Source organism: Ostrea edulis, chromosome 5 (assembly GCF_947568905.1).
Source record: "Ostrea edulis chromosome 5, xbOstEdul1.1, whole genome shotgun sequence".
Taxonomy (NCBI): domain Eukaryota; kingdom Metazoa; phylum Mollusca; class Bivalvia; order Ostreida; family Ostreidae; genus Ostrea; species Ostrea edulis.
Genome location: NC_079168.1, coordinates 60,364,410 through 60,380,170, shown reverse-complemented (window position 1 = coordinate 60,380,170; position 15,761 = coordinate 60,364,410). Strand labels below are relative to the sequence as shown.

Below are 15,761 nucleotides of genomic sequence, written 5' to 3'. Positions count from 1 at the left end.
ATATTTCCGTTTTCCATTTTTGTTGAAGAAGCAACTGTCTTATGATGTCAAAAAGTCTAGTCTTTGATTTATCTTAAAGTGTTGAAAAGTCGTACGTTTTGATGTGGATTTGAGAAAAGTTTTGCGATTTCAAGTTACTAAAAGTTCTTTAGAATCCACATTTGATTTACAACACTTCCAGCATATGTACATGTAATGGCACAGCAAGTTTGAAGTTTCTCCTTCAAAGCTGTTAATTTTTTCGTGAGGAGCAAAGATAGGGGCTTGGTAGAGCATTTGCTGGATCCAGCAATGCATAGATTTTTTGTAAGGGTTTTGATGTAGTTTAGCCATCTAGTATAGGTACTGTAATTCATATTCATTCAACCCATTGACTGGGATAGTAAATGTGTCTAACATTAAAGCATGGTTTTGAAGAATTTCATCTTTTGAAAGGGCAGTTGGAATTCAAGTACAATTACCAAAAGTGGAATTAATGCCGAATTCGTTTAAAATACAAATGTAATAATGAGCCTTACAAAGACAATGTTGTTACAAGCTTTGTCAGCTGGAACCAAAACATATTCCTCATGTAACCCATCTAATTCTTTTATCACTTCTGGTTTACTAAACACAGAAGGATAGATGGTATGTACTTTTGTTTTAATATGTCTAATGCGGGATTTTAATATTCCTCTTATACTTTTAATCCATTCTGACAATGTATCAAGTTCTTCTTTTTCATATTTAGCCCATCCTCTGGCATAACCTTTGACAGAATTCATAATAGAGATGAATTAAGTTCTGTTGCCAATTGAAAGACCGAGGTTCTCTGTACTTAGGACCTTTTAGAATAAGTTATTTGAGGTCCCCATTTTCAACTATACCAACATCATTAGTAATGACATGTCCAGCTGGACTATAGTTGAAAGAAGATGAAGAAAAAGAACACGTAGGTGGATTAAGTATACATGTAAGATGGTCTATACTAGGCACTGCAAAGTTTGTTTATAATTAGAAAGTTTGGATGTAACACATAAAATTATTTGTACATCACGTGTAATAAGCAGATAGGTAGTGGGGCTATAACTGAAATGCTCTGAAAACTATAAATCTAGGAGGTTAACCATGATTTCGTTTTATGTAATTATTTTGTCATACGCTTTGGCTTTGCTATATACAATAAATCCTGGTTATTTGCCCTAACTGGTTGGTTTACTTTAGACAGTTGAGAGATGAAGGAAATTAATCTAGTTTGATACACTTAATGAAGTCACTGTTTAAGTTACATTTTATTTCATGACATACATAACACTACATTTGACTACAAGCACTGTTTACCACTTTGAATACTTTGGAATTTTCAAAATCATTGTGTCACTCATTAGGTATAAAAATGACTAGATATTTAAGAGGTTACATTTAACAAACACTAATTATATATTAACAATACGATACAATAAACTTTACAATGAGAATTTTTAAATTGTAGACATTGGCCGATACAAAAATTTAATATTAAATTGCTGGAAAATGAAAAGTGTTTGTCTCTACATCTGAAATTAAACACATTTTTGGGATGAAGATAAAATAACATACCTAAATCCTTCTTGGGAGAGGGTAATGATAAATTTAATCAAATGGTAACAAAATTAAGGTTTTACCGAGTACAGAATTTCAAATTTCAAATGAGAGCAGTCTCACATTACTCAAAAATGCACATCACTCAGAGTGACATAAATACCACATATATACAAAAATAATTATGACTATCCAACAAATTGCATTGCAAAAAAATGAACATGAATTATCTCCCCTTGAATCTGTTACTCCACCATACCAATGCGTTCAAAATGTGTTACATCACCAAGAATCAACTGATACAAATGTATCAGGGCAGGTACATTAATATTAATATAAAAAGTCAACACCATGCATTTGGAAATGAAACCTTGCTCTAGTGTGCCGACTGTACATTTACAATGACAATTATATCTTGATGCTTGTAGTAAGCATGTCAAATCCACAAGACATATGAAAACAACTGCTCAAACCATATGCTTCTTCATTTAAACTTCGGACTCATTCTGAGAAAGAAAACTGTCAAAATTAAGATTAATTCATGAGAATACCAATTCTAAACAAATTTAACAATCCCAGATTTTGTAGTATATCCTAAAATTGTACACTCATGTCAACTTACGGTGTTCATTATGCTTGTTACTGTGAAGTACTATAAATATGATTACAAGAAAAAAATGTTTTAGATTTTTCAAGGTCTGTATTTGCCTGAAAAGTTTACCTAAATATTTCACATTTTGTTTGATTAACTGAATATTCTATGTTACACAAATTATTTCGAGGCAACCAAGAAATATTCTGGGTTCAGAAAAATTAGTTTAAAACAGTATCACCCTACCTATAATACAACAAGAAATCTATCTGTTTGCAGAAATCAGATCTTATAGTTTACTGATCTGCTATATACAATATAGGTCTGATTTTTAAACTCAGATAGAGAAAAAAATGCACAGAAATATTCCGAATAGTGGACAAAAATAAGATATGTCTTCACAGGTATTTAGAACAAGGAATGTAAATCATGGAGTTCTACCTTTCAAAGATCATTTAAGGAAGTAAAATATCATTGCTTCCTTGAAATAGATTATGAAATGAAATACTTCCCACTAGAACTAGCATGACACATCAACCACAATAGAGCATGCACTGGCAACATATCTTGTTTTCATCAAACTATATGGGATTTTTGAGAGACTAAATATTCCACTTCTAAGTTTGACATGAACACATACATTCACACTTTTAAAGCATAAAAACATAGATGGATTAAAGATTGTGGCATATTAAAAGCATTCCGAGGATGGAGTTAGACCTTCATGATTCCTCAAGGTAACCCAGTCCAAAAAAATATATATATAAAAAGAGCACTCACTGAGCTCATAAACCCTCACAAGAGTGCTTGTCAAAAAATTGTTGATTTGCTTTGGGAGTTATGATTAGAATTTCTCAGAAACAAGAAAGTATGTCCACTGATCAAAATCTGTATGCTTGGAATGTCACAGAGAACAAGGCGGAACATGATGGTGTGTCTGTATAAGGTGAGGGGAGACTGGATCAACCGGACACTACCACCACATTGTTTTCTACTCCTTCATTTGCAGATTTGGTTGGCTGAAAGTAAAGCAAGAACAAAGGTCACACTGCTCGTCCAATATATTCAGAAATGCAGATTAACATCTATATCAACCAAAAATGGTCAAAAATGGCTTTCACAATGTTCTTTTGGTACTTTCTACAATATCAAAGAGTATATACTACAAGAGGCCCACAGGCCTTATCAGTCACCTGAGCATTAGTTAAAAGTATCACCAGCCCCAAGGGCTATGAAATCTATAATAATTTCCTGTTCTGCATATCTAAGCTAAATTCTAACACTGTAAAAGTGGTTGTTGACATTGGGGGTTAAGTACGCATTTTTCCACATCCAACATTACGCTTTGGGGGAAAAGTATGTGGTAATTGAAAATAATATATATTATACAGACCCTGAAGCGTACTACTACACCAGTCGAATGGTGAATGAATGCTGAACTGTTTGGGAATGAACAGTTTTCAAATATATATGGAAGAAGAGAAGATTTAATACATGTTCCCTGTCATAGGACCTGAAATTCTGACCGAGGGGCCATGAATTTCACAATTTATATTCCTCTTATCCTTGAGATGCTTCACATAATAAATTGTATTACAATTGGCCATGTAGTTTTCAAGAAGAAGTTGAAAATGTAGAATTGTTAACGGAGAAGACCAATGACGAAAACTAATGGCAATTACTCACCTGGGTGATTCAGGTGACCTAAAAATACTGTAAGTACAGGAAAGACATCTTTTAGGGTTCCATTGTCCCAGCTGTTATTGGCTATAACCTTAATAGTAACATCTTTGTCACAGTCACAACCAATAAACAAGCTCGACACATGGATCCACTGGTCAAATGCTTTTCACTGCATTATCTGAAGAAGATCTGCAAACTACGTTTATACACATTTATCATGCATACATTTCAAAATTGCTAGAGTAGCAAGGTAAAAAAAATAAATAAGGAATTGACATGAAAAATTTGGGCCTTCTTTAGGATTTCCCCTTAAATTCAACATATTTTTAGGAAGTTTTAGCAAAACTAAAAAAAAAAATTTTAGGATTTTTTAAAGGATTTTTAGGGTCTGTATTAACAAAATTAAGTCTTTCAAATGATAAAGACAATAATAACTATGATAATTTTAGCCTCACCCTGGAACCAAAACCCCATTCCTGGGATCATGAAATTTACAATTTTGGTAAAGGGCTACCTGCTCCTTCTAAATATCTATAGTGTTTCAATTTAGTACCAATAGCATTAATGAAGATGTTAGTGAAATGTTTCACAAACACTATATGCCAAGTTGGGGCCCAGCCTGAATCATGAAATTCATAATTTTGGTAGAGACCTTCTTTCTCTACATGACTATGCATTTAGTTTTTCTTCCAATTGTGCACTTGTAGAGAAGATTTTTGAAAACTGGTTAATTTATAGTGCAGTTTTTACCTGCTCCTGAGGGGCAGGAGTCCTGAAATTTACATTTATGTCCCCCTTATTGTCCTAAAGATACTTATAGTAGTTATCAAGAAGAAGTTAAAAAATGTTCAACTGTTAATGCATGACGACGGATGCAGACCAATAGCAATAGGTCACCTGAGTGACTCAGGTGACCTATAAATGATAGTTGTAGGAAGATTTTGTTAACCATCAAATTGAAGGTAGATTTCACCCTAATATAATCTGAGAACAAAATAATTACCAGATCCGAGCTAACTATCCACTTATCATCCACAATAAATTTGAAGACATACTCTCCCTTGGGCAGATCAATCATGGTCCGGAACACATTATCCCCACTGTAAAAACAATGAACAAAATTACAAATCAAGCAAGTCTATGCAAGAGTTATCTTTCTTTAAACATAAGCACTATGGAGCGCCAAATCAACATAAACCCAAATATACTACCATTAATTATTTCAAGATATCATTGATTCAATTATTGCCTGCAATAATTGAATTGATGTGTACATATCAATTCAATTGATGAGTGCAATGTGGTGGAATTTTTCCTCCCAAATGATTCAATTGAAGGTAATCTTTCATTATTTATACAATATGATTTGTAAATGGAATTAAGTGCACATCAATTCTTTTAAAGAAAGCAACAATTCAATTAAAGAGATCATTAATACAATTGTGGAATTGTCGAATACCACTTTATCTTAGAAAGTAAATCTCGATCCACTTTACAGAAAGAATTTTTGGCTCCTAGATATTGTCATGTACCAACTCCTAGATATTGTCATGTACCAAATACACTGAAAATAAAATAAATGACAACATCAAACTTTAAAAACATTAAAAAACAACATGTATATTTATTTTTAAAATCCAGGAGTAAGTCTGCTGTCCTCCCTAACACAGTTCTCTTCGTATACATTATGCCCTCCATTTTTATTTTGTGCTAATGAACACGAATGTATGAACATGAATATATGAACACAAATGTATGAACATGAATGTATGAACATGAAATGAATGTATGAACATGAATGTATGAAAATGAATGTATGAACATGAATGTATGAACACGAATGTATGAACACGAATGTATGCACGAATGTATGAACACGAATGTATGAACATGAATGTATGAACATGAATGTCAAACTTCCACCAGAGTTCGTTTGCTCACAAACCAAACTCTTCCACTTAGGCATTATGGGATAGCAATTTCTTAGGCCGCGTATACTGTGACGTCACTGTAGAATGACGAAAAAACATAACGTCAAACGTAACCAACTTTCAAAACAAGAACGTAAACATCAAATTCATTACTTTACACAATAATTTGAACAGAGTATCCCTACTTTTTAATGATCTTTTGATCATTTTATGTTTAAAATAAAATCCATACTTTTATATTAATGCTTTTAATATTAATATCTTCAGACTTTTAACTGCGAACTATACTTCTTTAGTGTAATTTGTCTGCGTGATAATCGCGGACTCACAATATACAAATCTGTATATTGTGGTGCGTCACATAGGAGAGGTCTATTCGTAGGCACTGTGACGTAATGAGGCCTCGACGGGGAGTTTGCATGAATGTATGAAAATGAATGTATGAACACGAATGTATGAACATGAAATGAATGTATGAACATGAATGTATGAAAATGAATGTATGAACACGAATGTATAAACATGAATGTATGAACACAAATGTATGAACACGAATGTATGAACATGAAATGAATGTATGAACATGAATGTATGAACATGAAATGAATGTATGAAAATGAATGTATGAAAATGAATGTATGAACATGAATGTATGAACATGAAATGAATGTATGAACATGAATGTATGAACACGAATGTATGAACACGAATGTATGAACATGAAATGAATGTATGAACATGAATGTATGAACATGAAATGAATGTATGAAAATGAATGTATGAACACGAATGTATGAACATGAATGTATGAACATGAAATGAATGTATGAACATGAATGTATGAACATGAATGTATGAACATGAAATGAATGTATGAACATGAATATGAACACGAATGTATGAACATGAATGTATGAACATGAAATGAATGTATGAACATGAATGTATGAACATGAAATGAATGTATGAACATGAATGTATGAACATGAATGTATGAACATGAATGTATGAACATGAAATGAATGTATGAACATGAATGTATGAACACGAATGTATGAACATGAATGTATGAACATGAAATGAATGTATGAACATGAATGTATGAACATGAATGTATGAACATGAATGTATGAACATGAAATGAATGTATGAACATGAATGTATGAACATGAATGTATGAACATGAATGTATGAACACGAATGTATGAACATGAATGTATGAACATGAATGTATGAACATGCATATATATGTGCATGGATAACATGTAGTTATATATCCTTGGCAATATTATTTAAATAATAACTTAATATACATTCATGTACCATTGTATGAATAGTATGAGTGAATAAATAAATTGTACTACAGTTGAATTAATGATGAGATGATTCAATCATTGTGCACATTATTGTCTTAAAATTGATGTGCAGAATATTTAAATTGAAGAGAGCAAAAATTAAATTACCGCATACCTTAACTGAATTGATGCACAAATTAATTGAATTATCAATCTCTTCAAATAGCACACATCATTCAATTGTTGATATCATTAAGTCCTGAAAAGAGCTACAATTCAATCATTGCATGCATCAATTCAGCAAAATAATTAATGCTATCAACAATTAAGAATAATGCAAGCAATAATTCAGAATTGAAAATCATTAATTATTTGAGGAGCTCTTCAATTCAATTGTTGCATACATCAAATGAATTGATATCTTCAAATAATGAAAATATCTTCAGTTATTTGAGTTCAATGTTAATTTGAAGCTCCATAAGTTACAGGTTTTCTAAAACCTCTTCCATCTTACTTTTTCTCTAAAGGCACTTCCTCCTTCCAATCATTGAATGAACCTGACACTTTAACAGTCTCTCCATCACCTTCCCATCGGAATTCTGTGGCAAACTTCTGACTCTTAAAATTAAAACATTACACATACAGGAATTTGTACTCACACTAAAATGCATCCGATTACAAATTGGAGACTGCTTCATTTAACAAACACATCATTCAATATCAGTACATGTATATATGTATCATTAGATGAGGTCAATACAAGGGTTTATCGACCTGCAAAGCCAAAGTCTTATTTCAATATAAGTTTCTCAGGACAATGAATCTTCCATCACAAATTGGCCTCTTAAAAATCTGCACAATTTTTAAATACTATGGTTCACTTTCAAAGTGTTTGTTAAACAAATACTGCATCTATCACATATTACTTTCAAATGAGACATTTTACAAACTCTTTATTTCTGATTTTTTCAGTGAGGCAGTCAGTGAAGACTTGTTTATTTATTTTTAGAAACACCAAGTCAGGAAATGCTCTCTCATATGCCTTCTACAAGTACCTATCTCATGATATCTAAAATATTCCATTAGTAATATGTTGTAACAGCTGCATTACATTTTCTCCCATACCTCATCATTTTCCACTCCATTTTGCACGGGTTCCTCAGTCTCAGCTGGTGGGGGTTCCTTTAAAAATAATTTAATACAATGAAGATTGTTCTGGTTAAATTCTTATTCACAAATATATAATTGTTTAATGTTCTATTAAGAATACTTCCTTAATACAATTTGTCAAATGAAAGATCAACTTTCAACACTGTATTTTTTATCCCTGCCCCTTCCTATCTCTAACACTGTATTTTTTTTTATCCCTGCCCCTTCCTATCTCTAACACTGTATTTTTTATCCCTGCCCCTTCCTATCTCTAACACTGTATTTTTTATCTCTGCCCCTTCCCATCTCTAACACTGTATTTTTTATCCCTGCCCCTTCCTATCTCTAATACTATATTTTTTATCCCTGCCCCTTCCCATCTCTAACACTGTATTTTTTTTTATCCCTGCCCCTTCCTATCTCTAACACTGTATTTTTTATCCCTGCCCCTTCCTATCTCTAACACTGTATTTTTTTTTTTATCTCTGCCCCTTCCTATCTCCAACACTGTATTTTTTATCCCTGCCCCTTCCCATCTCTAACACTGTATTTTTTATCCCTGCCCCTTCCTATCTCTAACACTGTATTTTTTATCTCTGCCCCTTCCTATCTCTAACACTGTATTTTTTATCCCTGCCCCTTCCCATCTCTAACACTGTATTTTTTATCTCTGCCCCTTCCTATCTCTAACACTGTATCTTTTATCCCTGCCCCTTCCTATCTCTAACACTGTATTTTTTATCCCTGCCCCTTCCCATCTCTAACACTGTATGTGATTCACACCCATTGGCATCCCATCTCTAACACAAAGTTTGACCCACACTCCTTCCCACCTCTAACACTATGTTTGACCCCTGCCCCTCCAATCTCTAACACTATGATTCACATCCCTTAGCTTCCCACCTCTAACACTGTTTGATCCACACCCCTTCCAATCTTAAACACTGTATGTGATTCACACCCTCTTGGCTTCCCATCTTTAACACTATGTTTGATCCCTGCCCCTTCCCACTTCTAACACTATGTTTGATCCACACCCCTTTCTACTTCTAACACTGTATGTGATCCATGCGGCGATGCCCCTTCCTATCTCTAACACAAACTCCCCGTCGAGGCCTCATTACGTCACCTACGAATAGACCTCTCCTATGTGACGCAGTACAATATACAGATTTGCATATTGTGAGTCCGCGATTATCACGCAGGCAAATAACACTAAAGAAGTAGTTCGTAGTTAAAAGTTTGAAGATATTAACATTAAGAGCATTTATATAAAAGTATGGATTTTATTTTAAACATAAAATGATCAAAAGATGATTAAAAAGTAGGGAGACTTCTGTTCAGTAATGAACTTGATGTTTACGTTCTTGTTTTGGAAGTTGTTTACGTTTGACGTTATGTTTTTCGTCATTCTATGGTGACGTCACACAGTATATGCGGTCTAAGAAATCGCTATCCCATAATGCCTAACTGGAAGAGTTTGGTTTGTGAGCAAATGAACTCTGGCGGAAGTTTGATCTCTAACACTATGCTTGATACACGCCCCTTCCTACCTCTAACATTGTAATTGATCATACCCCTTCTTCAAATACAATCCTACAAATAGCTATTGTTGCATCAATCAAAGCAAGGTCTTGGACAAATCCAAAAATCACTTTGTCATAAAAAACGGCAATAGTTGTGTGTAGCAACTGTGTACAGTGTATGTGTGTGTGATCCCTGCCCCTTTCCACCTATAACAATGTGTGTGTATTTATGGCCTTTCCCACCCCTATGTGTTTCATCCCCACCTCCAACACTGTAAGCATGATCCACACTCCTTCTCACCTTTAACAGTGTGTTTGTGATCACTTCTAACACTGTATAATATGTATGTGTGATTCTAACCTCTAGCACTGTGTGTTTGATCCACTCTACTTCTCACCTTTGCATGCAACACTGATTTCCTGCAACCTTCCCATATCTAATTCTGTATGTGCTTAATAAGATCCTTAATAGAATCCTTAATAGGATTCATATTTTGGCTAGAAAGCACTATAATTTGTTATTAACTATGCCTCAGACAATTTCCAGATACAATATCAAATCAACATTACCCAAAAATATATCTATTTGTAATTAGTAAAAACAAATAAATAGATTTTGATAGATATGAGAGACATATCAACTTGGTTGATTTAAAAGAGGGATCCCCATCAAAATGACATAAAGAGTGCTTCAAAACAGTCATGCAATTAAAGATGTTCATCTTAAAGGGGCATGGACATGATTTGAGCTGAAAATTTTCAAATTTTATTTTTCCATTTTTTAATGTTTAGAATGCTTAACTGGAGTATTTCTAATGCTCAGCAAAAATTTGAATGTCAGTTGTCGAGGTACATAGGAGATACAGAGCTCACAATTCATTGTTATGTAAACAAGGCTTGTGCCATGTTTTTGTTTACATAGGTTAAATATACTAGTAAAAGTTTTGTTTAAAGCAGAATTTTTTTCAATTTACAAGTTAATTATGAACACAATTAAATAGTTTCTAGCATTTGGCACATCTCATTTTGTTTTAAACATGCTATTTTCTATTAAGCAATCTATATGTAAACAAAAATATGGCACAAGCTCACTAGTACCGGTAACTCAACAACTGATATTCAGATTTTGATTGACTATGAAAAATACCTTAATTAAGCATTCTAAACCTTAACAAGAGGCCCATGGGCCTAGAATCGCTCTTCTGATACATTGTAGAACAGGCAAAAATTCTCACTAACAAAGATTCATCAATTAACAAAGTTTGATGATGTTAAGTCAAATAATACCTGAAAATTTAAATGTAACTGTCCAAAAGTAGGTCAAGGTGACCTACTTTTGGTCGACACACTAAAGACTCAAGATGCATCAACTGACAAGTCAAATAGTATTCAAATATAGCCGTCAAATTCCAAAAGAAGGCCACAGTGACCTACTTTTTGGTCGACATACTCCAAAGACTCAAGACCCATCAACCGACAAAGTTTGATGATTGTAAGTCAAATAGTATCTGAAATATTCAGATATAAACGTCAAATTCCAAAAGTAGGTCACAGTGACCTACTTTTTGGTCGACACCCTCTGAAGACTCAAGACCCATCAACCGACAAAGTTTGATGATTGTAAGTCAAATAGTATCGGAAATATTCAAATATAGCCGTCAAAATCCAAAAATAGGTCACGGTGACCTACATTTTAGTCAACACACTCTGAAGACTCAACATGCATCAACTGACAAAGTTTGATAATTGTAAGTCAAATAGTATCTGAAATATCAAAGATATAGCCGTCAAATTCCAAAAGTAGGTCAAGGTGACCTACTTTTTGGTCAACAAACTATGAAGACTCAAGATGCATCAACTGACAAAGTTTGATGACCCTAGCTTTCATAGTGTCCAAAATATGCATCTAAAATTGAAAATGTGAAATTTGAATGTCAGCAAAATTCAAAAAGTAGGTCACTATGAACTACTTTTTTCTAATAAATATGTTTTGAGGCCTCCAGATGCATCAACTTACAAGGTTTGATGATTCTAAACCTCTCTGTATCTGAAATAACAACCTAAAATATATTCATAAATGATTAGCCATAAAATTCAGAAAGTAGGTCATGGTGACATACTTTTCAAATGACGCAGTTCAAGGTCCCATGATCCATCAACTGAAAACTTTTGATGATCAGAGGCTCAAAAGTGTCCAAGATATGCATCAAAATCCATTTAACAATAATTACCTGCGAAATTCAAAAAGTAGGTCACCATGACCTACTTTTGAGAAAACATGATATTAGGTCCTAAGATGCATCAACTGACAAAATTTGATGATCCTAGTCCTTATACTAAGCAAAATATCAAAGTTTTAACAAAACCAAAACAAAATTTAAGGTCAACTTTGAAGTGACCTTGAGACCACACCCTTTGCCCCAGGATGATGCCTTAAACAATTTTTTATCTACAACCTATCCTCATCCTTATGCATAAGTTTGGTGATAAGATGCCCAGTGGTTCTTGAGAAGAAGATTTTTTAGCAACCACTACTTTTGTTTGCATTTTCCTAATTATCTCCCCTTGTTAAAGGGTCACAACCCTAGTTTTAGTACAAATGAAAGCCCTTGGGCCAAGGATACCCTTTGACAAATTTGACAAAAATTGGCCAAGGGGTTCCTGAGATATAGCACTTTTTCCAAAAAGTTGACGCACACCGCACGCCAGACATATGGCCATATGATTAGCTCTTTGAGCCTTTGGCTCAGAAGAGCTAAAAATGGAAAAACAGAATTTGAAAAATTTCTGCTCAAATTGTGTCCATGTCCCTTTAAGATTCTAAATCATCTTTATATTTGCCAAATTCATGAGAGAAAAATCTACCAAATGGCATTACTACAATACTTCATATGGAATTTATTTTTGTTCCCATTTTAGCAAAAGAGGGAAATATCAATTTAGGTCTGTTCATCTGTCTATTCATTCATCTCTCTGTAATACTTCCATTTATGGATAACATCTCAAAAAATCTATGACCAAAGGATGACCCCCTATTGTTTAGTTTGCGTGCATTTTTTTTTTCCATCAGAAGGTCCAAACTCAAGGTAACTGAATCTACATATAGTGACTGAATCATTTTATATACTACATGCATGAATTTAAAGGGAAAGGCAATCCTAACCACATTGTTGCTTTTATGAATAAAGTAATTGTTACTGATATCATGAATGACAGTCTTTAACAAGGTCTTGCTTAACGAGTAAATCGATATTAATATATCATATATTTTGAATTACCCGCCACAAAGAGAGCGGCCATTGAAGTTTAATTTATGATGTCACATCGTCGGTTCCGGTTTATTTCATCAGCAGCACTGTAAACATGACAAGTAAGTCACGAACAGTGAAGTTTGGAGCTGTATAGATTTGAGCCTGTTCTTTCACAAGAGGAAATTGAGAAAAGAAGATGTTCAGTCGAGTCACAGACCTGTGAGGCAGACGATACACATTTCTTAATACAAATGTCTCAAACCTCAACTTATCATCACACAAATGATGGATCCATAGTCTTATCTTTTCAGATGACTTGGTTGGGTCAGGATTTTGAAAAGAAAAAAACCCACAACTTTTTTTCACATCCCTCCTTTGCATTAGTGCAATTTACAGCTTGACACAGGAAGGTAGGGCTGAAATGATTCACCGAAATATCGATATTGTTCAATATAAACTTTCAATTCAATGTTCGATTCACTGCCTCGATCTTCGGTTCGATACATTTTTAAAAATTGGATTTGGTAAAATGCATCCCATGCAAACTGTACTTATCATTTTTACAAGGGGCAAATTGGCATTGGATAATGGTCAGAGCTGTTGTTAGCCTCGAGTTTGACAAACTGAATCAGTTTAAACCATGAAGCCAACACTGACATCTTATCGTTCAATGGTTTGGAAACATTTTGCTTTTGAAATTGTAAATGTGAATCTTTCTAAAGAAAATTATTTATTGATTTCTTCTGTAAAATGTATCGTATTGAATCTTGGTACGAGTATTGAAATACATATTGTATTGGGAAATGGACATATCGTTTCAGCCCTAAAGGAAGGCATCAACCTATTTATTCGTAAAATCTACCACATCTTTGATGATCTTAGAATCTCATCAAAATCGGAACAGACGGTGTGACGTCAAAATTATTGATTTTTGTGGTCTTGAATACAAAACAGTTCCACATCATGGCAGCCTCTATAGATGGCGGGAATTTCAATTTTTAACGTTTTCAAATTAGTACTGAAGCTTATCTAGAACATATATCAACAGAATAGTATGACAAATTTTTATCATATAATTAATCCTATCATTTATCATTCATGTAAAAATATTTTGGGTTGCCATGACTTATAATAAAACCTACTATTGTTTTCAGGTCAAAAGGTTAAGGTCTCTGGTGTTTACAGTGAGAGATATCAATAAACGTTTTAAGATTCAGCAATGAAATGATATATACAGGTTCTCTATCACAAAAGGACTACCACTATCTATTTAGAGATCAAAAGGTCAAAGTTCAAGGTCACCAGCTTACATAAGGTAACTGGATTTCTTATGATGTAATTTAGTACCGATACTTTGCAAGGAAAATCTTAGTAAAATGTTTCCCATTTTTTAAAAATAAAAAGCATATACTATAGTATCAAATATAATTAAAAGAGGAGGATATTTTACTGAATTTGTTAGAAACACACTTTATCAGCCTTGATCTCTCTTTACCATGGATCTGATACAATGTCACCCCACATCAGAAAATATAAAGCCCTACTTTAGCATCCATATAGCATAGCAATGATAGTGTTAATTCATGATTGCATGAAACAGCCCATTTTCTGATAGCTCTTGATGATCAATTAGAAATAAATACACATACAGTAAATGACAGGAGGAACTGCTTCTCTGATGTATCAGTCACTGAAAGTGAAAGAAAAGGAAACGAACACCTACGCAGACCTCCTTAGGAGCCTCTATCTCCTGTGATTCCTCTGCAGCGGGTTCCTCCTCCTTAGTTTCCTCCTGAGGGGTTTGCTCTGGTTCATCTGGCTTAGGCGTCTCGTCTGACTTAGGCGTCTCGTCTGGCTTAGGCGTCTCTTCTGACTTAGTCGTCTCGTCTGACTTAGGCGTCTCTTCTGACTTAGGTGTCTCGTCTGGCTTAGGCGTCTCTTCTGACTTAGGTGTCTCGTCTGGCTTAGGCGTTTCATCTGGTTTGGGAGTTTCATCTGGTTTGGGTGTATCCTCACTGGGTTCCTCTTTAGATTCTGACTCTTGTTCCTGTCAAAATTACACTGGGTTTTTCTTAGCATGTCAGGATATCTATTTCATATACAATGTATATGTATCTAAAGACTCCATGTTTTGTAAATCTGGTAAAGTCCATATAGAAATGGCTAGTATGAAATATATTCATTTTATATTATTGACGAATTCATCTCTATATTCAAGCATATTTTTCTCAATAATTTTACCATTAATATGAATTTTAATATCATAATTATTAAATGAAATTCAATAAAATTTTAGTCGGAATTTTAAAAAAAGAATAAATGGTGGTATTTGTAAAGAAATATAGTGGTATTATTCATGTTCCATTACTACACTGATAGGTGTAGTGTTTTTTATGTCAAGTTTTTGCAGTTAAATAGAATCTGGCAAAAGAAATTAATATTTCAGCATTGCATATGAAAATGTGCAAAAGTGAGAAGAAATAAAGAAAATAGAGTTATTGAAATTTTCTAGATAAGGCTTAATAAATTTGATAGCCAAAGAATGCATAATAAACCTGATGCACATAGAAGGCAGACGATTTTAAGGGATTGTTTGAATTTAACTTTTCACCCACATCTTTGCCAGAACATGCACTTTGTCGTCACCCTGTTGTATTGAGATATCAAGTTAAACGTTTGCAGGAAATAAAAATAAAGATTACACTGACAAAAAAGGTAGAAAAATAACTATAATCAACATTTATGATCTGCACTACTCCTGCACTAGAGTATTT

At 33.6% G+C, this 15,761-nt stretch overlaps 1 protein-coding gene across 44 annotated transcripts in view; it reads right to left on the bottom strand.

Moving 5' to 3' along the window:
* Positions 1-1,258: 1,258 nt before the first annotated feature.
* Positions 1,259-15,761, bottom strand: part of LOC125652372 (titin-like) — a 49,860-nt gene continuing 35,357 nt past the window's right edge. For 38 of the 44 annotated variants that reach the window (XM_048881531.2, XM_048881522.2, XM_056164990.1 and 35 more), the window contains 5 exons: positions 14,711-15,034; positions 8,187-8,243; positions 7,576-7,679; positions 4,839-4,935; positions 1,259-3,171 (listed from right to left, as the gene is read on the bottom strand). In XM_048881531.2, coding sequence (XP_048737488.2) covers positions 3,115-3,171; positions 4,839-4,935; positions 7,576-7,679; positions 8,187-8,243; positions 14,711-15,034 — 639 coding nt within the window. In that variant the 3' untranslated portion in view covers positions 1,259-3,114. The remainder of the gene's footprint in view (positions 3,172-4,838; positions 4,936-7,575; positions 7,680-8,186; positions 8,244-14,710; positions 15,035-15,761) is intronic. The other 6 variants (XM_056164982.1, XM_056164996.1, XM_056164981.1 and 3 more) reach the window with 1 other exon arrangement.